A 26,610-nucleotide genomic window follows, 5' to 3' on the forward strand; every position below is an offset into this window, starting at 1 on the left:
TCTGCATTTTTTGGTCTCTTTTTTCTCATTTTCCTCTCGACAATACCCCATAGATTCTCTATGGGGTTCAGGTCTGGTGAGTTTGCTGGCCAGTCAAGCACACCAACACCATGGTCATTTAACCAACTTTTGGTGCTTTCTTGGTATACGGGTTAGCTTGGTATATTGAGTTGAATTACTGAAATAAATGAACTTTTCCACGACATTCTAATTTATTGAGATCCACCTGTATATGCAGTGATGGCCAAAATGATTAGAACATTAGTATTTTCACCAGCTAAACAATGTTTTTAAGTCATTTATTTCTATCTTTTGCTGTAGTATATATATATACCGTACTCTTTAGCATCTTACAAGTGTTTTTTAAGTAAACAGTGTAAAATATTTTTAGGGACAACTTGTAGTTCCAACTCAGACAACTAGGTGGCGCCATAGCACCAAAATTGAAGCCTGATACAATATTCTACAAAAGTGCAGAATAAAATGACATGATGAAGATAGATAGATAGATAGATAGATAGATAGATAGATAGATAGATAGATAGATAGATAGATAGATAGATAGAAACACTATGGTACTCCAAGATACTTAAAAATGCCAAGGTATTACCACAGTACCATACCCAAAAATCATGGTATTGCCGTGATGTGCCTGTAAGTGGAATCAGAAGGAGGAGCCATCCTTAAGACTCTTAAGTGTGTTCAGCACTGGCCCACACACACACACAACCGGTGTCATCAATGAAATATTCATGATTGGAAAGAAAGCCAGTTAGCAGGATGTGTGAATGACTGTGCTAGATTAACATCCTGACCTGCCTGACTGCTGCAGCACTCCCTGACTGAGCTACAACCGCCTGCTAGCAGAAACATCATGCAGTAATGCAAGCTTCTGCAGTTTCAATATTCATGACACCGCTGATCAGTTTCCTCAATGGCCGCTGTTGCCAGGGCAACCCCTCCCTGAAGCAGATCTCCCCCCACACGGACCCCCTCGCTGCCACAGCCTGTGACACGAGACAGAGACAAATTGCCGGCCAGTGACAGAAGGAAGCGGCCAGACGGCAGAGGCATTCATTTCAGCACTCCTCCCGTTCCTGCCATGAGATCTCGTGGGCCGTGCCTGTGCCAGCCTCATGCTCCAGCTACAGACAGTGTGATGCCAACAGATGAGGCTTCACCACCTCCAGCGTCACCAGGGGAGACGACTCAAGTGTTTAGAAATAAACACACACACATTTGGCCTAGAATTTTTGCTCTTTTTGAGTGTTTTGTAACTATGAAAGACCCCAAGAAATGGCTTGACATCAGTTTTCCTACCTGTGTTGAGGTATTTCCTGTTAAAACAGGAAGTTCGGTGGGACATTTCTGTGTCTGTCTATCTATCTATCTCTCTCTCTATCTGTAATTTTTCCACAGTAAAAAGTACTGTTAGATGTATAAACCTGAAAAAAAAGATTTTTTTTTTCAATTATTCTCATGATTTTCAACCTCTTTAAAAAGCAAAATTAAGCAGTACTGATGTCAAATTCTATATTTTAGCTTATTTTATTATTTTGTATCATTTTATTTTTGTTTTTATTTTATCCCTTTTATTTATTTGTCAGTATTATATGAATTATTTTATATAATCAATTATTTTCAAATTATTAAATTATTTATTAGTATTTATCAAGTTATTGATTTATTATAAATATTCTATTAATTAATGATTATATTTATAACCATTACATTAAAGATTTGATTTAAATTGTTTATTAACATTTATAGTTAAATAATTGTATTTAAATTATATGTATTAATTATTTATTTAAATGTAATTATTTATTAAATTATTTTATTTAAATATTTGCACAATTTTTCTCTGAGCGTTTTGGTGGATACCCAGCTTAATAGGTAGTTACTTAGCAGATCGATGGAAATTTCAAGTACACTTATAGGAGTAACCTGGGTCCAATCATTCAGCTCAAGAGCACAATGGTGGATTGGTGAGTCTTGCAGGATTTAAATCTACAACCTTTCAGTCATTAGCCCACATCTTTAACTATTACACCACTCCACAAAATGAAAACTTAAAATGAACCATCTTTTGTGGACAGTGAAAGACAGCTGTGGGCCTATTGACACGCTGTTGACTTCTGTACTGCTTCAGATCCCTCATCTTCCACTCTCTTGCATTTTCCATCTCTCTCCTTTATAAGACACTATTAAACTCAAATAAATATTTCATGTCCACATTATATATATTTATTTGTTGGTTTGTTAAGTACAAATAGCTGGCATAATGTACAGTCTGACGATCACTATTAGTACAAATATAATGATCGGTTGACTGTACATTATGCATTACATATTTGGCCTATAAATATATAAATAATACTGAGTGAGTACACTTATATAAGAGTTCTGAACTTTCAGTGCCCTTTCTCTCTCTCTTCCTCACGCTGGCTCATTGACTTTCCTCCTCAGGCTCCAGTGACCGTAAATGTAAAGTGACAACCCAAAGCCACATCACCATAGCTGTTGCTGTGCAAGTGCATCCAATGGAAAGGCAGCTGAGATGGAAACAAAGCCGCTGATTGGCTCTTCAGTACCATACAAATTTTTAGCTGTGACAAAGATTTAGTACCAGGTTGTGTATAAATGACAAAAACATCAAAATATCTGAATTATTCCAGACTTTTGACCGGAAATGTAAATGTCCTGGTCCTCTTGTACATGATCCATCAGTGCATGTCATGCAAAAAGGAAAAATGTTTATCATCACATCTCACATCAAAATCGAACTTTCTGTGCCTACTATTGTTCTGCCCTGCTGAATAATTCCCAGTCACTTTCCGGACATCATGTGCTGAGCACCGAAGCTGCCCTGACCCCTGTCATTGTGTCACAGAGACGCAGACTCACCGAGATGGCAGCTGCTGCTGGAGCTCTCGGAGGAACAGGGACAAGGCAGACATGTGTCCACGGACCCCTCACCATGACGCCGGTAGAAGTTGGGCAGACACTCCTCACAGTTGTGGCCCTGAGTCTTGTCCTGACAGTCCAAACAAATACCTGAGGAAGAGAAGGAGAATATACAGAACAACTGATCATTAGCAATAGTTCTGACTGAACATCAGACTTCCTGAGAATCTTATATAAATCATTATATAAGGTAAGGGCTAGTTTAGCACAGTGAGCCTTGAAAAGCTCTTTCTAAAACAAAGAAATCTGCTTTTTCAGAGAAGAACCTATCACCAGTTTAAAGCTTATGTTTAAAGTGCTCTCGGTCTTAAATGGCACTAGGTAATTTCTTGATGATTTAGGCCTCAATCTAAGAAATGCTGTACTGGAGCTCTAGTTAACATTCAAGATCAGGGTTTTCAAGTGGAGAGGTATAAAACAAAGGCCACAGTTTCTGTCAGTGCTGTTAATGTTGACAAAAACTATTCATTTTTATTTTTGTTCATTGAAATTAAGATGAACTAAAATAAAATATAAATATTCATTTATATTCAGTTGAAGTACTACAATTAAAAGTTAAATAAGTAAAAAAATAAGTAAAGCAAAATAAGAAAAAAAATCTAAATAGAAATATTTAAAAAAATGATAAAACACATAATTAACTAAAATTAATTAAAATTTAATTACATTTAAAGTTCAAATTAAAACTTAAAATCTAAAAATAAAGGATAATTTAAAGTACTAATAAATAGGATAGTGGTATATAATAAAACTAAAATAACACTAGCTTTGACGTTTTTCATTCATATACTTATGATATATATTCACATATATATATATATATATACAGTACACACACACACACACACGCACGCAAGTGTAGCTAATCTGTTAACAGGTAAGCAGTTTATTTTTATATAAAAAAATTATATTATACTATAAACCAAAGTTGCATGTAATTTCAAGTATATTAATTGAAATTAACAGAAAATATTAAGCATTATGTACTTAATATTATAATAATGTTTATAAACGTTAATGAAAGCCTAAAATTATTAGAGAAAAAAGTGTGCGTATTAGTACCTTAATAGTACATATTTTGTACATGTATGATACATATTGTGGTTGATGAAAATATGCAATCTTGTGTCTGTATATCTTTGTTATTTTGGAGAGATTTTGCCTATGGTTTAATTATGTTCACTCTTAATTTCAGAGCTTATATTATTCTTCTTTGTTACAATTACATGAAAGCACTGCATTTGGTTTAGGCTTTATCACATTTGAAGCTGTAAGTTACAGTTTTCCAGTAGGAGTTTTGCGTGGACAATGACAACGCAATCTAACTGGCCAAAAGCCTTTGTGTACTTTGCGCACTATTGTTTTGGCTCTGTGAGTTACTGCCTGTCTCGTGTGTGTGTGTGGTATTATGCTGCAGGGCGGCTGTGAGTCTATGAACTGTAAGCAGTCTCTGGAGATGCTGATTGGGTTTTATGACTGAGGAGGGCTGTAAATCTGACTGTGGCTCTCTGCATCGAGGAAAGGTTACCAGCTACCATCTGCACACACACACTGCAGAGAGGGAAAGACAGAGACAGATGGGTTCCTAGATACACACACGCGCACATGCACTTGAACAAGCAGTTGACAAACACATCTGTGACTTTAGTAGACTGAGGCCCGGGTGAAATGATTTAAGGCAAAAACGCCTACACTTCTCAAATGTCAGCAGGTTTGCTTAACAAATTAACACACACACACACACACACACACACACACATCAGCATGATCATTATGTTGATAGGGTTTTTTGGTCCTGATTCAAATTTAGGTTAATTAAGTCCAGGTTGTCTAGGATACATGGAAGAAGAGAGAAAAAGAGAGGGAAGTGTGGAGGATGTTGTGATGAATCGCTCTAGGTGAGTCAATCTCAAATCTGGAGATATCATTTTAAAGGAACAGTTCACCCAAAAAATAAATTTTTTGATTCCAAAGAAAAATGTAATTCCAAAACAAAAGTATCATAATATTCTTGTATGAAAAGAGAAAGTATAGCTTGACTGAAATATAGACAATCTTCACCTGCAGAGAATTGAACACAAGAACCAGATCAGTTCAATTCTTTGTCAAGGTGGATGATCTTATGGATATAATTCCTGTTTTTGAAGTTGTATTTAGCTCAATATTCAATGTAGAGAGACATTAAACTACATTTTCTAAGATTTTAACAGAGAGATGTGAGATTTTTTGCACAACGTTAGCAGACAATGTAAGATTAGCATCCATTCATTTTAATTGTAAGAGAAACTATAGTTAATTTGGAGCTTTTTTGTGCTATTTTCATCTTCCAGGTTTAAAATCTTTTTAGTGTTAACTATGATATAAGCATGTGTTGAGTATGTATATTTTCTCACACTCATGGTGATGCTTCACTATGACAGATGCTTCAAACTGAGATCATGAACGATGTGTGAGAAATCCGTACATGGATCGCCAGAGTGTTTGTTTTCACTTTGTAAGAGTTCTGAATGGCATAAATTCATCATATTTAGCCCATCATATATACCATGACCCATCCATACCACGAGTGTAACCGGTCTTTAGAACTTCTTGATATAACTGATCAAACAGCTTGAATAAACACTGCAAAATAACAGTTCCAAAAGTTAATAGAAATGCAACAGTGTGCTCATATATAGTTTCTGCAGAGTACAAATGCATTAAACTATAGCTGTATGCAGAGTTGGACAGTAGTGAAGTATTTTTACTTTACTCGTGTAAATTTAAGTATCTGTAGTTTATCAGAGTGTTTTTCTTTGGAAAACTTTTCCTTCACTACATTCCAAAGCATAATGTTGTACTTTTTACTGCACTACGTTTCATAAATAAACGTTTTTTTTTACCTACTACTTAAGAACATTGAAAATGTAGTAGTTTCTTGTACTCAAGTACAACTCTGAATTACTTTTACTTGAGTAAAAGTAAGAAAGTACTAGATTTCTAATGTAATTAAGTATTAAATGATATTTAATATGAAACGTAGTGCAGTAAAAAGTACAATATTATGCTTTGAAATGTTGTGAAGTAAAAGTTTTCTAAAGAAAAACACTGACAAAGTACAGACACTTGAAAAGTACTTTTACAGCGGAGTAAAAATACTTCACTACTGTCCGCCTCTGGCTGTATGTATTTGTGCAAGCAATGTACGGTGGACTTACAAAACCCATGTATGCTATATTGGTTCATTTTGTTGTGTGCATTGGTGAATCACAATGTGCATTTATGAAATTGACTGGATCAGAAGCAGTTGGTGTGTTGTGTTGTTTAACCGGTTCTGAAATAGGTGTTTTTACCACCCTTTAAAGGGGTCATGACATGGATTTTTATTTTTATTTTAATATGTTCCTTGAGGTTTACTTATTACGTTAATAAAGTTTTTTGCACAAAAAAAAACTAATAAATATGTGAAAAAAAGATTTTTCAACCTCTCTCAGAAACAGGCAGTTTTTAAGGGGCATGTCCTTTAAGCCTTCTCAGTAATCAGCCACTGTTATGATTGGCTAACGTCATTGCATAGGAAACAGTATCAACGCCCCCACGCTATTGCACGTTTTGTGTGTTTTGACAACATGATCAAAATAAAACGGTCATTTCCAGACAAAGCAATATGAAATAATTTACTTACAGTTGATGCAGTCAAATCTAGTACTGCTTTATCTTTCAACAAATGTTTCTTTGTGAACTCTACATGACACTTTGCCTCATTTACAAAACAAAATGCTCCGATCAATCCTCTGACACGTGTGCCATTAAAAATAAACTATCCACTTGTTCCTTACGCTGGAATCCTTCTGATATCTGTACAAAGACGCAAACAAGCTGTTTAAACAAAACGCGTCACAGCAAACGCTCATTCACTCCATTTGCCCTATTGACGACAGACTCAAGCACGTGGACTGTGTCAGAAAGTGAACGCGCATCTGTATACTGTATCCAGTGTAGACAAGATAGCGGCAGTGATTGTAATTTCTAATTGTTTTTGACACAACGCGATGCTCACATTCAGCGTCATCAAGTGCTGTTAAGTGACTGAATGCCAGTGGGCGGGGCCTATGGTGAGAAGATGACTTTTCGTCAATGTCTTCCTCTGGAGATAGTGTTTATGCAAACGACTGTGCCCAGCTGACATCACCTTGTCCCTCGGATCCAAAACAAGCAGTTTTCTGAGGGTTATTACATAAATGCTTTTTTTATTGATGATGAGGACATTTTAAAGCGTTAGTTCACCCAAAAATTTTAATTCTGTCATTAATTACTCACTCTCATGTCTTTCCAAACCCGCAAGACCTTCGTTCATCTTCGGGGAAAAATAATTAAGATATTTTTGATTAAATCCGAGAGCTCTCAGACCCTCCCATAGACAGAAACACAACTGCAATGTTCCCAGGTCCAGAAACATAGTAAGGACATCGGTAAAATAGTCCATGTGACATCAGAGGTTCAACCGTAATTTTACGAAGCTACGAGAATACTTTTTGTGCGCAAAGAAAACTAAAATAACGGCTTTATTCAACAATTGTTCTTCTCCTCATCCTGTATGCAGCGGTGCGCCGCCATTGTGGAGAGTACCACGACTATGGAGGGTCAGAGAGGTCTCAGATTTAATCAAAAACATCTTAATTTATGTTCTGAAGATGCACGAAGGTCTGACAGGTTTGGAACGACATGAGGGTGAGTAATTAATGACAGAATTTTCATTTTTGGGTGAACTATCCCTTTAAGTTATTAAACTTGCAGGATTTATTAAGCATACAAAGACCTCTTCTGTAACAAAAGATCAAGGGAAATTTGGTTTCTCATGTCAAGACCCCTTTAAATGATGCTGAACGTGTGCTGGACTGACCTGACTGAGGGTGGCAGTAGGTAGAGTGGTTGTTGCATTGGCACGGTTGGCATCCTGTGCTGCTGAAGTGAAAGAATCCAGGGTGGCAGTCGTCACACTTGGGCCCGTATACACCTGTCTTGCACTTACACAGCCCTGAGCTGCAAGAGAGAAACACAGAAAACACACATGAAAAAAAACACTAAATCACTGCTTGACAACATTTATGACACTGGCAGCCTGGACATTTTGTGTCCTCTGTGCATCCAGTTCCTGTGGTATCTGATCACACACATGGCTTTGCCCTAGACAGCTAACAATCCTGGTTTAAAATGCAGTCATGCACACTTTAAAGCACTCTAGACCTTTCATTTTTTAATTCCACCATCTCTACATGTGGGTACACATGAGGGACCTGTGGCCCAGACCACATTTGAAAACCATCTGCTGCTTCAGACCGGATTCCAGGAATCCCTCTGCATCTCTCTCTCTCTCTCACACACACACACACACACACACACACACACACACACACACACACACACTAACTGTGTTTAATCTCAATGCGCCTATAAAGTTGTCAACCCATAATAACAGCAGTCTGACTACTGAAACTACATAAGCTGTTGGAAGTGAGTAAACCCCTGTTGAAAAAACCAGCATATGCTGGCTAGGTATGTTTTGAAGCATGACAGCTGGTTTGAGCTGGTTTAAGCTGGTCATGAGCTGGTCCTGAGCAGGAGCTAGTTGCTTAGAACCAGCTCAAGACCAGCATAACCAGCTCAAATCATACCCAACCAGCATATGCTGGATTTGTCAACAGGGATCAGATGTAGAACCAAAATCACACAACCACTAATTATACAGTATTTTTACATTTTCTGAAGCGTCACATGGCAATTGCAGCTCATGTGATTGGCCAGAACTGAACATCCATTAGCAAAGATGGCAGATTTCAAACTGTACTTCCAGTGGCTTCTGCGCCCACAGAGAAACTACCACTGAGATTAAATCCCAAACACTGTGTTTAAGCAATAGCTATAGGGATGCTTGCCTTCGCAAGTCCACTAATGACCCCTTATGCTTATCACTCTTTCATTTAGTAATTTTGCTGATTATGATGTCATTTAATGGATGCTTTAGTCCTCACTCTTGTAAAACAGTCATTAGTCTACTCCCCAAACACATAAACACGCCTCCATATCCCCCAATCACACACACACTCTCACACCCCAGGGCTGTTGCGTCAGGTCTGGGGTGAAGGTTAAGGTGAGGTGGCGTTTCCAGGGGTTGTGTGATTGGTTCTTGTGTGTGTGTGTAGAGCGAGTGATAGATGAGAGAGGGGCAGATGATGACACTCGTGGGACAAGCTTAAAGCGCTCAGCCATGCTGACAGGACCTCAACGCTGGGGACCCCAGAAAAACAACAACAGCAGCGATAAAAGAGCCCACGCATGAAGCACAAAAGAAAGAGGAGATTTGAGAAGAAGTAAGAAGATTTTGAAAGAGGGAGAAAGAAATAAAGCATTTTTTTTTTCCAATGGGCAGTTAGTTTGATGCCTTAAGACAATGGTCGCCAACCCGTCGATCGCGATCTACTGGTAAATTAGATCTTTATCACTGTTCCAGTAGATCCAGAAAAAAAAACAGTAAAATAAGTACAAAAATGCATTACATTTATGGGGTTATATTAATGTATCACTGAAGGGAACTGTCTTGAGAAAAGTTTTGATGGCAATGGCATTTTCTTCTCCGTATAAAGCGCAACTCTGCTTTGTTTACAGCGGTAACCAAGGAAACGCTATATTGCGGTCGGTTCATAAGCAGTGTTGCTAAGTCCCCGGTTTTCCCGCAGAATTGGGCTACTTTAACTCTGTTGCCGCGGGTTGTTGTTCATGTCCGCGGGTTGAAGCGACCCCAGTAACGTGATGTTTAGTCCCTGGAATGTGAATTTTACTGGAATATCCCCGCCGGAAAACGTGTATTTTACCCTCGGAATGATTTATACAGGGGAACCCTCCTCGAAACGAGATTGGACTAGTTTTATTGCGAAAACCTGGCAACCCTGTTCATAGGTGCCACCTGCTGTCAGAGAGTCTCATTCAGACCTGCTGTTGTTTTGTGCAGATGTTTTATGTAGCATGTAGTAAATAACACCTAAAATCAGACCATTCTGTTTTTGTTTTAAATCCTGAAATTAATCTAAATCAAATCAAAAACAACTGCCTGTGCAGATCGTGATTAAAAATGCAGTGGTTGCCTCTAATTTCAAATGGCTAGATTTTTGTTTAAAGCCAGTTTGTTTGTTATAAAGCAAATAGCCAATAAATACATTTGCTTAAAAATCAGTATCAGTATCAGAATCCAATTTGCTAGTTAAAAAAAAAAAAGAAAGAAAGAAAAGAAAATCTGAATTCTGAATCCGCTATGATCGGCGCATCACTAATTAAAATACTAAGTAAAAGGCCTCAAATTTGAGTCAATCTGGGATGTCTTTTTCTATCAATTCTTCAATAGGTAGCTCTTGTCTTTCATAAAGGCAGAGGTCAGGGATCTTGGGCCTAAAAAGGTTGGTGACCACTGCCTTAAGAAATATAAATGAAATACAAACATACATTAATAATTCATTTATTAAATACTTTTTTATAATACTGTAATGACATTTAAAGGGAAGATGTAAATTGTCAAAATATTGCCAATAAATGGCTCTTAAAATAGGGACAGGATCAACATCATCAATGTTATCGTCATCATCATCATCCACCCACATTTACAGGCGAGTTGTCGATATAACTTATGGAAATTGTGACACTTGAGTTTCGCACTAGGGATGTTCATTTCGGTTATTTTTCCTAACCGACGCTCGCTAACCGATTGCTAACCGTTAACCGACAAGATTATTTTAAATTAGAATTGTTATATATTACTAGTTACTGTCTTTTGAAAGTAATTAGTTACATTACAATATTACTGTCTCTGAATTGTAATGCGTTACACTACTTTTGAGTTACTCTCACTAAAATATCCACAGAAGTATTATAAAATCCCCAAATGTAGTTTATTGCTGCTCATTCTACACCCAGTGGAGGGTAATGTGGTAGGTCTATATAGAATACAATTATAAAATCATATTTAGATGCCGGTAAGTAGGTCTACATTAATGTTACGTTGTAGTTTAGGGTAAACACAGATAAGCAGAAACCGCATTATTACATTCATAAATAACACCGGTAAATAAAGCGAAATGTTATAATGTACAAACAATAAACACAATACCTAGCCTATAGGCAAATTTGAATGGTTTCAGAAGAAAACAATAATGAAAATATAAGTTGCTAAACAAGCCAAAACGAATTAGGCTAATCAGTGGCGGCGCTAGGGCGGGGCTTGACGGGGCCCATCAGAAACTTGCTTAGCCCCGGCATAGCCCCCTAAGGATTTCCTAATGATGTTCCCTTATTTTTGGTGTCACTTTCATTAACATAAAAAAAAATGAACATTTAAAAAAATGCCTAATATGTGGCCCATAAACGATTGATATTATGGGGGCGGGGTCAAGCAAAACAAGCAAGCAACGCGCAAACTGTGCAAGAGTTATGCCGGTGAACGTCAGTCAATTCACTACAGAGAAAGTGAAAGTAAAAACACTGACGGAGCTTTCTAACGCTGCATTAACGGCACATATTCTCTGAGACAACAAAAGACAAAATTACTTCAATATAGGCTGATGATGATATATACCTGTCTTAAATTATTCCCTTAATATTTCTCTTGTGGCCCATAGCCTATAGTGAAAAACATGAGAAGAAACATATTTCGCGTTAAACAGGTTGTTTTTGAAAATCTGTGCACGAAATAAAGCTGCTCTTAATTTTCATCGATGACTGCAGTGTTAATAATTTTAATTAGAGTCCTATAATTCAATTGTATAAATTAATAGACCTGTTTAAAAAAAATAAATAAATAAAAAATAAACATTCTCAATGAGGAGTAGCCTAAACTAATAGCCTAAATTTTAATTATCCTCACAGCGGAACGGCATAGTCATATAGACTTATGATTTAACGAAAACAGATTTTGTTATTTTTAGTTCAAATTAATTTTTGTTTCTTGTCTGCGCTCGTGCGCCGCCTTTTTTCTCTTCTCCGACCCCGCAGCTCTCTCGGATAGCTTAGTGTTAGTGGCACCAGTCCAGTGTTTCCAGGTTTTACTCGTGCTATTTCTCCATTTTGAGAGTTTGGTGTCACACATATTGCTAAGCATTCTTATCCTTTTCTCCGATCAACTGAAAATAACAGGAGTGTGTTCATCTCACAAATGTAGAATCCGTCTCTGCAGTCATCTCAACCATCTAATTCCAGCAACAGTAAACAGACAAACTTTTTTACCGGCATAAATGTCAACAATTCTGTGTTTTTCTGTCAATATGGGGTGCTGTGTGTACATTAATGAGGAAAAAAAATTAACTTAAATGATTTTAGCAAATGGCTGCAATTTAACAAAGAGTGAAAAATTTAAGGGGGTCTGAATACTTTCCGTACCCACTGTATATATATATATATATTAGGTGTGGAGCGGTTCAACTTACTGTTCGGTTTGTATCACGTTTTAGAGTCACGGTTTCGGTATGGTTCGGTATGTGCTGTTTAGGCAAAAACTATACTGTCAAATAAAAATAAAGAAAATAAGAATAATCTATCTAACTACAAGCAACAGCACAAATAAATACAATAGAGTAAAGATACAAATAAATAAAATAAACAGTGATTTTCAGTTTTTGAAACTGAACTTTGAAACTTCTAACATTAGTTTTTAGGTACAGAAATTGAATAAAGTAATGAAATGTAAAACAGCATTGCATATGACTGTATAAATTAAAGATTCATCTTTATTAAAGCTACAAAAGCTATTCAATCAAGAGCAGTGAGTGATTTCTTTGTTGTTGCTGTTTGATTAATATTAAGAAAGTGCTATCACTTTAAGAGAATGCACTGATCCAGTACGTTCAGCCGGCTACGTCTGCTATAGGATACTTACCAAGACGGGCATTTTGACATAATTTTTGTGTGAATTTGTCCATTTTAAACACTATACTTCATAGAGAGCTTAATATTTGCGCATGTTCTGAGGCGGAGGTTTGCACTTCGGATGAGCGCACGCACAAATCTTCTCACTGCGTGCGCGAGCTCACGTCCTCTGGCTTTTAAAGGTTTAAACTGGCAAAGCTTAAATGAGTTTAGCTTAAACACAGATATCAACGTGTGCTGTTTTTTTTCTCATCGCTGTTGTTGTAATGTATTGGGAAGCCAGAATGCGCATCCATCAACAGAAACATATATTAGCCGAACCCTGTTTGTTTTACGTGTTATTTATAGCAAACCATATTACAGACGCGTTGTCAGATTTAAAGGGGACCTATTATGCTTTTTCACTTTTTCAACTTTAGTTAGTCTGTAATGTTGCTGTTTGAGCATAAAAAATATCTGCAAAGTTACAAAGTTCAAAGTCCACTTCAAAAGGAGATATTTTATTTAACAGAAGTCACTTTTCAAAAGACTCGTTTGGACTACAATGCATATTTTCTGCGATTTGTGATATCACAAATATCGACGAATGGGACGAGACCTGGTTGAGCTGCACTAGAGAAGGCAACCAGTGTTATCACTATGCCGGAGACACGCTAGCTTTCCCAAGGCAGACGAATTTAGAGTGCTTACAATAACCAGGGTTTAAATCACGCTCAAATTAATTTGATTTTGACGCAATATTTACACTGAAGCTGCAGGCGGCTATGGTAAGGAGCATGACATTTCCCGACCAGGCGCGAATGCTGCCAATCACAGCACACACTGGCCCAGCTAACCAATCACAGCACACACTGGCCCAACTAACCAATCACAACACACACTGGCCCAGCTAACCAATCACAGCACACACTGGCCCAACTAACCAATCACAGCACACACTGGCCCAGCTAACCAATCACAACACACATTGGCCCAGCTAACCAATCACAGCACATTTCGTGTTTCAGAAGGCGGGCCTTCATTTGATACAGGAACTATTCGAGCTGTTCATGCCAGATTGAGGAGAGAGGCATTGTAGAGCCTCTAAAGAGCATAATAGGACCCCTTTAAGTTGAACCACGGTCCTAGCGTGTGCCGAACCATGTGTGGAGAACCGTATGGTTCTATTTTTTTCCGCGAACCATTCCACCCCTAATATATATATATATATAATGTATATATATATATTCGCACAGAAGCTTCCTGCAATGCATTGAAGAATCACACCTGCTCTGCACCTTCATACACTCACACAGTCTGTAATCTGAATGAATAAATACAGACACACATCTTAAATTATGCATTACTGGCCTAGAGGAAGCAGGGGAGTGAAAAAAAACAGAAAGAGAGACAGAGGGGAAAAAAAGACAAAGAGTGCTACACCCTATTTTGACTACATCTTAGTCAGAGAAGATACATATTTAATCTGATGCAAGTGAAAATGAGCTAGTGAGAAACAGATGTACAGTGTGTGCAATATGTTGTACTGTATCTTTTAATTTGTGTAAAAAATAATGTCACAATGTAAAAAATGTATGTTTCAAATATATATACACTCTTTATATACACACACACTATTTACATAATACAATCAAATAAATAAATATAAGGCACATGCATATATTTTACAACACAGACACATATATACACATGCATGCACACGATTATAAAAAATCTTAACATTTAAAAAGTTAACATTTTGCTTAAATGTAATTGTAAATATAATTAAATATCAAATATAATTGAATATAAAATATTCATCAGAATATATGCATTTCTTATTTGCTGTACAATAATTGAATACTGACTTTAATAAAAAATTATCAGGATGATTTTCATACATTCTTATATACTATTTTTCCTATATACTAAGTTTATGTAATACAATAACGAAAACTTAAAGGGGAAAATGTGCGTAATTGTCAACAAAATAATGAATAATTGTCATCTAACTGAATTAATGAATATATCATATCTTAAATGCAATATATCATATCTTATATCTTGAATATGGCATCTATTAAAATCCATATCAAGTTGGTTGCTGTAGTTTCCATTCACTGGAAATGGTGTAACACCTCCTAACACATTCTAATGTGTGCTGCCACCGTAGATATATATTAAAAGAACGAGAGAAAAAAAACTCGGCATTGTTACCTAACACACATCCTTTTAACATTAGTGGGGTGTTAGTAGATACATTTGCACTTGCTGTGGCAGAGCGTGTGGGTGAGTGTGTGTGTGTATACTGTATGTGGATGTGCACGGGCCAATAGACAGGTTGCCATGGCGACGGTTCGGTTCCCAGAGCATTCTGGGGAATGAGTGTGAGGTGTGACATATATGACCTATCAATCACAATCTCCAGAGAAAGAGCAAAGGAGATCAAGAAACAGAGGAAAAAGGCCCCCTGTTAACACTTTAATGCAACCAGAGAAAATGTTCTTGTGGCAGATGCAAAACACAAACATCTGCCCTTCCTAAAAACACTGGACTCAAAAGATGAGTCAGTGAGAGCATATAAAGATGCCTGTTTCCCAAACACACACACACACACACACACACACACAATCAGAGTGATTATCAAGGTCAGATAATGATCAATCACACCCTGTCTGACGGCCTTCCCTTGCATTGACATTCATTAGCAGACAGAGCCGTCGTCTGTGTGTCTCTAAAGCCAGCTGTTGAACAGAACCATTCATTAGGGTGGCACATTTAGCATTTGTGTAAACACCAAACAGGGCGGTGTTTTGTAGCTGTTAGCATCAAGATGCTTATCTAAACGCATCCACCCCCATTCCCGAGCAATAAATTTAGCCTTATTAAAAAAGCCAAGCGTATGGATAGAGAAACAGCACTGTGTATTAGGAAAAGCTGGCAAATGCGGCTTAAAAAACATTTTTTTTAATGATTTTTTAAAAGCAGGCTATTAAAAATCCAGGCTGGCAAAGGATATAGGTTATTTGTTGTCATAATATAAGTGAAAATACCTGTAATACCAGAAATAAACCTGTCTAGTAATTAGCACCATCTAAGCTGTGTGAGCATGGCATGATGGTATTGACAGATCATTTGTAATATGATACTCTGTCACTCAAGACTCACGGCACATTTCACAATAAACATTTTCAAGCGTTGAAATTAAATTAAATTAAATAAAAAAATATTAGCATATTAAAATATTAGCTATAATAATAATCAAAAGAAATTCAAATACTACTGCATGTGAAATAAATTGAGGTACATGGTAAAATTATTAAAGTGCAAGGAATTATGGGTATTCCCACAGCCTCAATTTTCTATTTATTAAACAATTCTGAGGGGGGGAAAAGCAGCACATCTGTTTTCAACATTGATAATAGTAATAAATGTTCTTGAGCAGCATATTAGAATGATTTCTGAAGGATCATGTGACACTGAAGACTGGAGTAATGATGCTGAAAATTCAGCTTTGCATCACAGGAATACATTTAATTATACAATATATTAACATAGAAAAGAGTCATTTTCAATTGTAATAATATTTCACAATATTACATTTCCTTCTGTATTTGTGATCAAATAAATGAAGCATGGGTAAGCATACTGTAAGTTACTTCTTTCAAAAACATAAAAAAAAATTACAAGTTAAAATTATAAGTTAAAATACTTATTTAATACTTATTTCATTATAATATACATGACATTTAAAGTAATGTTTAATTAGGATCACATTGTGAATTAACGAAAAATGAAACTGAATTTAATAATTGGAGATTGAGGAATTCATATAAAACTGAATTCATATAAAACTGAATTTAATTACTCATGAGTGACTGTGCTTGTTTCATTTGTAATTCCTATAATCCACACACTAAAATGTCATTTGATCAAATAAAAGCAAAAATGGACCAGCATCAGGCAGCACAGCCAGTTTTTAGCACTCCAACACTGCCGGCTTGACACTTAATATATCATAATACCATCACCAGGGGCTTCCTTAATCATTTGGATTGGTTGAGTATGTGTGTGTACGAGTGTGTTTTCAGAGAGACTAACTGCGTTGAACAGGCCGCTGTAGCAGAAAGCTCATTAATGTTTCAGAGACCCTGGGGCAGATCAGCTGCATATTAACTAGGTCAGTGTTACACAACGACTGGACCCCCCTTCCCTCGCTCTCTCTCTGCTGCCATGGAGATGCCAGCATCATTCTCCTGCCTGCATCCTTCACATCCATGACAACCGTGGAACTGGGCTGCTCTAAACCTCGCCTGATGCTATCAAAGTGAAAGACTTCGATGATTTCCTAAAGGGGGAAGAATACATGAAAGATCTGGTTTCTAAGCAACTGATGCAGTGGAAACCTTCACTTGCATCATACTTTACTGACTTAAATCACACAACTCTCTGTATTTTTGGTATGCAATGTATGCTAATTGGTGACTGTTTTGGGGTTTATATAGAACAGTATATTCCAGTCCTTCAATCTGATTGGCTGAGCAGCGCTACTGGAGTGAGACTTTGTACTGTTTGTGTATTTGTCCATTCCAGATTTAAGTTTCCTTTTTGAAATAATGTCAAATTAAAAGTTTTACTTTAAAGCACATATGAAATCATAATGTTTTAGCAATCTTTTGTTGTTGTTAATTAAACACGTACACTTATTTTGATGTGTTGACTAAAATACTAAAGCACATGTAAAGTACATGATTATAATATTATAACTGTAATGTGTTATTCAGTATTACATTTAAAGTTAATATGTTAAATGTATTAAATTGCAAATTTATCATTACAAATGTGTAATTACATTTTAATAAATTAGATTTTAAGTTTCAATATTGACATTAATGTATATTTTAGTTTACCATAAATGTTTGTCAGTACATTCAACAGTACACTTTAACCATAATTCAATAGAAGTAATTATGAAATGATATATAAAGTTGTACTTGGTTTAGAAATAATTTTTACTCAGAAATTGCTTAATTAATTACAAAGAAACACTCTTAATTACATATGACATTTTTAAGTAGAATTTTCTTGTTAATTATACTAGAATAATCTGTTCAATTTATACCTTCAAAAAATATTACAGTGTACTTAAGTGGGTCAAAAAACACTAAAGTTCAGCTAGCTGCACTTAATATAAATTTGAAAAAAAAATAACTGTAATAAATTTTATAGCTACATAATACATATAATACATGTCATTATTCTAATATAATTTCCATAATTACTTTTTTATTATTATTTTTAAAAGTATGCAATAGTATGCTACAAGTGAAGGTAAAGGGACAATGTCATCATTTACAAATGTTAAAATTTATAAACAGGGAATATAATCCCAATCAAGAGCCAATGTGGTAAAATGAAGTGCTAATAATGGAGATGTAGAACTGACTATTTAGTTCCCATACTAGTTAAATCAGTCTTGTAAGATTAAAATAATATAATCCTCTCCTATAGGAAATATCCATACAATTTTTGTACATCACAAATGTAATTTTAAATGTGTAGATGCACCTTCACTTGGGCAATATGGGAAGCTCTATAAGAACAAAAAAGCATTGCATGTTCGGTTTTGATATGGCCATTAGGATATGCTAATATAAGAATTCATAATACGCACTGGCTTCATATTGGCTGTTATAATTTCCCTGAGGAGCTCTAGGATACCGGCCTCAGCAGACCAGTGATTCCACACACAAAACTCTAACCTTCCAAGTACAGTATAATGAGAATTATTATTATTAGAAGCTTCATTTCAAAGATCACACAACATCAAAGCTTTATTACGGATTTAAAATATGGTGGTCCACCTGAATATCTAGACATCAACTATTTCTCCAGTGTGACAATATATGAGAGCGAATGCTTGGGTGCTTTCTGAGAAGGTATAAAACAGATCATAAAATATGACCTTCATAGTGTGAGGCTGAAGCATCCGATATGCTTCATTTCCTCAACTGTAGCCAACAAAACTATACATTCGTCTAGAAAGATATGTTAAAATGCAGGCTTAATTCGCGCCCTTGTCCCAAAACAAAGCCAGGATCACAACAAACTGCTCCCTGCAGGGAATGGAATTTAATTAGGCTCAAACTGGCAATACTCAGCATGCCTCACTGTAAACCTACTAAACAATTAAAGCACAGGAGAAATATGCCAACGGGAAACTGAAACGTCCTCAAGGTTTTGAGTGAGAGAAACAATACAGGATTGAGCTAATCTGCCTGATTATCTGTTTACTGATATACTTTAGGGAGATAATTAGCTAAATCCGACTAAAATCTTCCTCTGGGGAGAACATTCTCAAAGCTAAAAATGATTAATAAATAAAGCAAATGTTATTTTTAATCTAAACAATTTTGAAAGATAGAGATCAAGTTAGTGTGTAATAATTATAATTAGATTTATTGTGTAGAAAGTATTTTAGTCCATGTTTCTGTTTTAAAAGGACAATGGACATAAATTACATAAATTGAAATAGTGAAAACTGATTCATCAATTTGAGGCTTAAAAATAATTATTTCAGAGCTGCTGGAAGAAATGGAAGTTGCTGTAAAAACTGTAATTTCATACATATTTATAAACGGCTGAGCAGATACCCTATTTAGTACCTTTTTTGTAATATATAAATTATATACAAGAAAGAAGTACTTCCATTAAACAAGGATGCATTAAATTGATCAAAAGTGACAGTAAAGACATTTATAACATTACAGAAAATTTCTAATTCTGTTCTTTCGATCTTTCTATTTATGAAAAAAAATATATATATCCTAAAAATAACAATAAGAAATGTTTCTGTTGTTTTTGTTGTCTACTTTTGTAAATCTGCAAACTGTCCAAACAAGTTAACTCCTATAGCAAGACACATAAGAATGCATTTTTCCCACAATGCCTCTCACCTGTCACAGCTGGAGTCGTCAGCACCGAAAGAGTCACATGCGCAGGGCAGGCAGCCGATGGTGCCGTTGGTGAAGTGATCTTCCTCACACTCTTCACACTGCAGCCCAGTGTAACCCGGCATACAGTCACACTGACCCGTCTCATGGTCACACTCGTCAGGGTCCGACACTCCTTCACCACTGCAGTTACACACCAGCTCTTCAGAGGAAACACACACAAAGGTTCGCTAATTAATTTTTGATCATCAAATCAAATATTGATATAAAGCACCAACAAAGTCATCCTGTATATCTGCTCTCCCTAATATCTTAATGTTTAAGACAGCGTTTCTTAGCCATTATTGTGTTTATTTATTTTTATTTTTTTGTCTTACAAAACCCCACAGGCTATTTAGTATGGATCAAGAATCCCTTAATTAACATCAAACCAGTAATGTGTTCAGATTTGACATAACTTAACAATTTAACATTATTAAAGACACATATAATAAATAACAAGAAGTACTCACAAACTTGCACATATATTGCAACGTATGTCATTTTTACATTTGATTTCCTTTACAAATCTATCATTTCACATTAAAAGAAGCAGTTAAAAATATTAGATAATTCATGTTTCTTTATTTTTTATCTTTTTGTTCTGTTTTATACAATGCATTCTCATGGCAATTCGTAAAAACAAAATTAAAGTTTACTGTAAAAAAAAAACATGCAGGCAGCTGCGATTGCCATAATTTTACCATACAAATATAAAGCAGTAATATTTTAGGATTTACAGATTGAACTTAAATTTACAATTAAGAAAAAATACCAAACTAAGAATAAGAGAATAAGAATAAACATCAAATGCACAGTGTCCACAAGGAATTCTGGGAATGCAAATTAACTTTTTTTTTTCAGTAGAATTTTTAAATTGACTTGTTCACTTTCATAAACAGTATACAGTAAAAACTGTAATTTTTTACTGTAAATATTAAGTGAACTTACCATTAAACAAGTTTTTTTTTTTTTTTTTTACCATAGCGTTTTACAGTCTTTACAGTTAAACTTATTATCTTTTTTACAGTTGTTAATAATTTCTATAGTTTCTCATAGGGTCAGATTGGTTTTATAAAGTGGAAGAAAAAAATTTAATTCATGCAAAAACATCTAACATAATTGATTTTAAACTTAATTTAAACCTATAATTTAATGTCAAAAATAGTTTTAATTATCAGTGAACCAACCTAATTATATTACGTTACAACAACAAAACTAAATGTAAGAGTTGAAATAGCTCTGTACTGCTACTGTTTTTTACAACGTGGGTTTAACAAAGCAAAAACTTTCCAAGTGGCCCTTTGGGATACACATACCCCATACTAATGGAGAAATCCACGAGAAACTGTCACCCGTACAGCGTTCAAACATAAAGTCTTGTTAATGCAGCACTGCTGCTCTGCAGTATTTCTCCTTCAAGTTCAAGTCCGCTACACATCACACTAACTCCATCTTGCTGATCTCTGCCGGCTGTAATAAATGACTCCCTGCAGCCTGATTCTGATAGCTCATTAAGTTGATATTAGACCGCAGATCTTTAGTATGCAGGAGAGGATGTAGGTCCATGGAGAAAAAACACAAACTCTAAAGGCAAATCAGGCAAATGCCGGCTGCTGGGAACAACTGCAGCTTGTGTAATTCCAACTCTATATCAACTGACGTTAAATCAAAGATGATTTTCCAGTTGCTGCATTTAAAAAAATCGATCCGAATTATTTGGCTCAGAATTATTGAGTTGACCAGCAACATCTGGATATGGAGAGAGACCAGCTGTAATTAGATCTAGAATGGAATATAGTTGGTTATATATGTTCTTTTCTTTTATTTATTTACATACAACTGATAGAGACAGTAGAAAGAACCAGATTTGAATCTGCCTTTCCCACATGAACACCACAGCATGTGCTAACTGCTAGGCCACAGCTCCTCTATGTTTGCTTATGATCAAATGCGTTTCATCTCAAAAAGCATAAGTGGCCTATATTTATAAAAATGTAAATATGAAAGAGTGCATTTGAATCCATCTTTCATGTCATACATGTTTTTATTCATCAGCCTTTGTTCATGCACATGTCCCAGAAGCAACCTCTTATCCCTTAGAGAGGACGGCTTTTTCCCTTTGGTGGGTCATTTAGTTCAAGGGAGAGAAATCAAAGCCACGCGAAGTGTTGAAGGAATAGTTAATCCAAAAATGTAAATTCTGTCATCATTTACTCACCGTCATGTTGTTCCAAAGCAAAGCCTGACTTCGTTCAAAGCCTGAATTTTAGTCAATCTTTTATATACAATTAGTTCCCATGGATACAAAGGCTTCAAAAATGAAGAAAAAACAGCATAAAAAGGTATTCATGCAACTCATGCACTATATCTTCTGAAGATATTTGACAGGCTTTATGTGAGGAACAGACTGAAATGTAAGCTGTTGTTTGATGGTAATCCAGTGAGCTGTAACCGGATCACTGAAGGAACCCAAGTGAACTTGAGAATCGGATCAGTCTGATTGATGAGCAAATCATTCAGACTGATTCAGTGAACTGGATCCACTGATTCATTGAAAAGATCCAAATCAAAAAGAGTCATTTGTTCTTGTGTATGTTGACAGAATTTTCTTTTCTTTTGGATCATAAAATGTTCTAATCATTATCGCAATTCCCTTACAAGCATCATTGTCCTCCCTGCAATATCTACAACTGTTCAGAAGTTAGGGGTCAGTATGTTTTTTTTTGTTTTTAGGAAATTATTTTATTTATGAGTATGCATTAAATTGATGCTGTCCTTTTTAACGTTCTATTCATCAAAGAATCCTAAAAACAAAAATGTAGCATGGTTTTTACAAAAATATTAAAAAGCACAACTGTTCTGGGTCTTTTTTTTTTTAAGAAATTAATGTTTAAATTAATGCAAGAATGTATTAAATTGATCAAAATAATAATAAAAACGCTTACAATTTTACAAAATATATCTATTGCATTGGTGAGAATGAGAGAACACTGATAGTGGTAGTGTATAATACAACAACCGAATAATCAATGCACTCAGTCACCTCTATTAACAAACACAGCCAATGTAATGTTACCAATAACATTAACAATGGCATGTTCAACATGCAGTTTAATGCATATGACTGAAGATTCAGATCAATAGACTCCATTAAGAGCCAGACATCTTTCTGTGAATCTCTCATGCCTTCATCCCCAAGAACCCATTTCACCAGATTTACTGCACTGGGTCACCCAGAGGGGCACATGCCGAAAGAGAAAAACATCATTTGTATGCTGGGACAGAAACACCTTCTACCACACGGAGCTGTGGAGTGTGTTCGTAAACACCTTCTGCTCCTGAGGGGGGCTGTGGAGGGCGCAGATAAGAAGCTTACACATCCCAGTCTGACAGATTATACATACATCCATGTAAATGAGGCTGCCGACCAGACTCATCGCTATATGACAATATTAGGAAAATATTAATATGACAGAGAGATTACAATTGAACCAGATGAGAGGATTAAGCTTTGATGTGATGTGGTTTCACTGACCTCAGGCGTGATGTGGTAATGAACTGTCAGCAAATAAACACAGGAACTAAATGATTTGTTTATTTTGAAGTAGGGTGCCACTGTATATTAAGGGATATTCAGTGTTGGATATGAAGCTAAAAGACAAGACGGACACTGAGTGTCAGACAACAAAATAAATAGTTTGACAAAGGTGTCTCGGTGTGAAAGAGTGAGTCTGTAGACACATCTTACAGACAAACATATTCTTCTGTCCATTAGCTCCAGTGGAAATGGCACTCATCCCACTCCAGCATACAGACTCGAGTGCAGGGGGTAAAGAGAGTTCACTGGGCCATCTAATGCACAGCTGTTATGATCTAGGTCAAAGTCGCTCACCTCTAAAATCATAAAGGATTTATCTTTTTCCATTACAATATTTGAGATGTGCAGTCAGATGCCCCTCTAGCTAAAGTCTTATTCATAAGAGGAAAGCTCTGACTACTGCAAATGCATCTGAATTAGTAAAAGAAACATGTAAACAGATGTTGTTTCTACACTGTAAAAAACATTCTGTAAAATTAACGGTAAAAAACCGGCAGCTGTGGTTGCCAGAATTTTACCATAAAAAATACGGTAGCAACGTTTTAGGTTTTACGGTTTTAACTTAAATTTACAGTTTTTACTGATATAATGTTAATATACCAACCTATTGAAGTTCTGAAATCTGTTTTGTACCTTTGTAATACACTGATAACCACCAAATGCAGGTGGTGATGAGAAAGTCACATGATGAACCAAAGCCCATCACAAGCAGCTTTTAAATAATAACATATATAGAAGGTGCACAGTGTCATTCACACAAACACAAAACACCATCATGGTAACACGCATGAAACTGAAATAATGCAATAAGCATTCATTTATCAACATTAGGTGTAACACAACCCTAATATACAAAACTGATAAGAAAAAACTATGAAGAAACATAGTTATTTCAACAAAAAAACATCAGATTTGAAATGTAACGCAGGGAATTCTGGGAATGTCAATTTACGGTTATTCACTGTAAATTATGCAGTCTTTTTCACTTCCAAAAACGGTATACTACTGTAAAAGTAATGTCCAATACATGTAATGTCCGATACAGTTTTTCACCATATATAGTAGGGGAATTTACCGTTAACCATTTAACAGGTTTTTACTGTAGCATTTTTACAGTCTTTTACCGTTAAATTCACGGTCATATTTTACAGTGTAGAGATGTACACCATTCAGAATTGAATCGCCTTCTTAGGAATGCCTTTTAAAATTCTACATTAATTCTTGAATTTGAATTTATGTATCAAACTGAATAGTAATTTTAAGAAAGTCAAATTAATGAAATGTATAATTAAACATAAAAATGTAAGATAAATTAAATAAATAATTAATAACATACATACATATACATATATATATATATACATATACATACATACATGTATATATATTTCTGTCATGACAACTCTTGGAGGGATTGGCATTGTAATGTACATGACAATGTTAATGTATTTGGTCTTGGCGGAATGGATCTGCTACGCTGCTGCTGCTGCGGTAGAGCAAGTACTGAGACTTGCTACTGCCAATACATCCACAACATGCTGCTGTGAGCATGTAAGAAATACTGCTGCTGCACATATAACACATATGAATAACCCCAATAGAGCATACATAATATCACCACATAGCAGATCTATACAGGTGGAGCTGGGAAGGTGGAGGGTTTCTTAAGCAAGTTGCAACTGCTACAGCAAGCACTAGTCATATATTTGAATGTTGAGCAGCGAGCTCATTCGCTACCGATACAGGAGATAACCATTCAGCTGTGCCATGTGATCATGATGTCATTAGATCAGATTGAGTTAGACCTATCGGACTGCGCCATCTAGAGTTTCATGCCAGAACTCTGTATATATATATTCTGACATTCAAAAATTGCACAAGTCTAACACCAACACAATGTCATCTAATTAAAATTCCAGTGCAACATTCAGTTTGCAAATGGATGTGGCCAATTCTTTTTAAAACTCATGAATGTAAAGAGAGTCAATTTTTAAATTCTGAGTTTGCCCAACCCTGGTCTCTTCACAATAAAAAAAAATGCCTTCTGGACATTATAGACACTTTTTTACAAGATGCCTGTATTATACTGAAGAATATCAATCTAAATGGAAGTATATTTCCATATAGTTGCTATTCTTGATTTCTAGCCCACTTTCTCTGGCCCTTAGGATGTTATCTAAAGGGCTCCCCTAACACTTCCTGTGTCCTAATAAAGGCAGGCTTAGACAAAGTCCATGCTTTTCTGAACACACTGTCTCCCGATTATAACCTCAGCATCAGGAGCAATGGCTGTGGAATGTCCAATCACAATGGCAGGGCACAGAAGGGTTAAACATCTGTAGCTGCTTGTTTCTTTTTTCGAAATATGTTCAGTGTTTTTTTTTCCCCAAGATAAACGTGTGCAAACATCTAAACCTATGCAGTGCAAAATCACTGGGGTCAGTGGCCCCTATGTCAGTGCACTGGTGATAACTGTTGGTTTTGTTATCTTGGGGATTTAGCATTATTATAGAAAAGAAGGCCAAGTCTATAGATACTTGCATATGAACAATTGGTGCACCCAAACGACCATTTCATGTAAATGCAAGATTTATGTCGACCTCACTCTCATTAACAGCGTGACCTTGATCTTTAACACATACACACAATGGATAATCTGTGGCCTTTATTTCCTACTAGCAACACATTAATTAAACCATTCTAACAGAAATAATCTCAGCTGGATATACCAGAAAAATACTGGTTGATGATTTCCTTTAACTGACACAGCCCACAGGTAGTGAATCTGTTTGTACTGATGGGGTAAAGTCAGGACAGATAAACAACTGACTAGTTAGGACAAATACCCTGCAGCTCAATCAATGAAGGGCCTGTATGGGCACATTACAATACTTACAATATGTCAGTCAGTCAGACAGACAGCTAGACAGACAGACAGACAGACAGACAGACAGACAGACAGAATAGATAGATGACAGACAGACAGCGATAGATAGATAGATAGATAGATAGATGACAGACAGACAGACAGCTAGACAGATAGATAGATAGCTAGATAGATAGATGACAGACAGACAGACAGATAGATAGATAGATGACAGACAGATAGACAGATAGATAGACAGATAGATAGATAGATGACAGACAGACAGCTAGACAGATAGATAGATAGCTAGATAGATG

The 26,610-nt window shown here is 35.9% G+C and overlaps 1 protein-coding gene across 1 annotated transcript in view; it reads right to left on the reverse strand.

Moving 5' to 3' along the window:
* Positions 1-26,610, reverse strand: part of LOC107550960 (multiple epidermal growth factor-like domains protein 9) — a 36,728-nt gene that overhangs the window by 8,665 nt on the left and 1,453 nt on the right. Inside the window, exons 2-4 of the mRNA XM_016232420.1 lie at positions 19,791-19,989; positions 7,850-7,989; positions 2,908-3,057 (exon numbers count right to left, since the gene is read on the reverse strand). Of these exons, the coding sequence (XP_016087906.1) occupies positions 2,908-3,057; positions 7,850-7,989; positions 19,791-19,989 (489 nt within the window). The remainder of the gene's footprint in view (positions 1-2,907; positions 3,058-7,849; positions 7,990-19,790; positions 19,990-26,610) is intronic.

This window comes from Sinocyclocheilus grahami, unplaced genomic scaffold (genome assembly GCF_001515645.1).
Source record: "Sinocyclocheilus grahami isolate Dianchi unplaced genomic scaffold, SAMN03320097.WGS_v1.1 scaffold410.1, whole genome shotgun sequence".
In the NCBI taxonomy this organism is placed as follows: domain Eukaryota; kingdom Metazoa; phylum Chordata; class Actinopteri; order Cypriniformes; family Cyprinidae; genus Sinocyclocheilus; species Sinocyclocheilus grahami.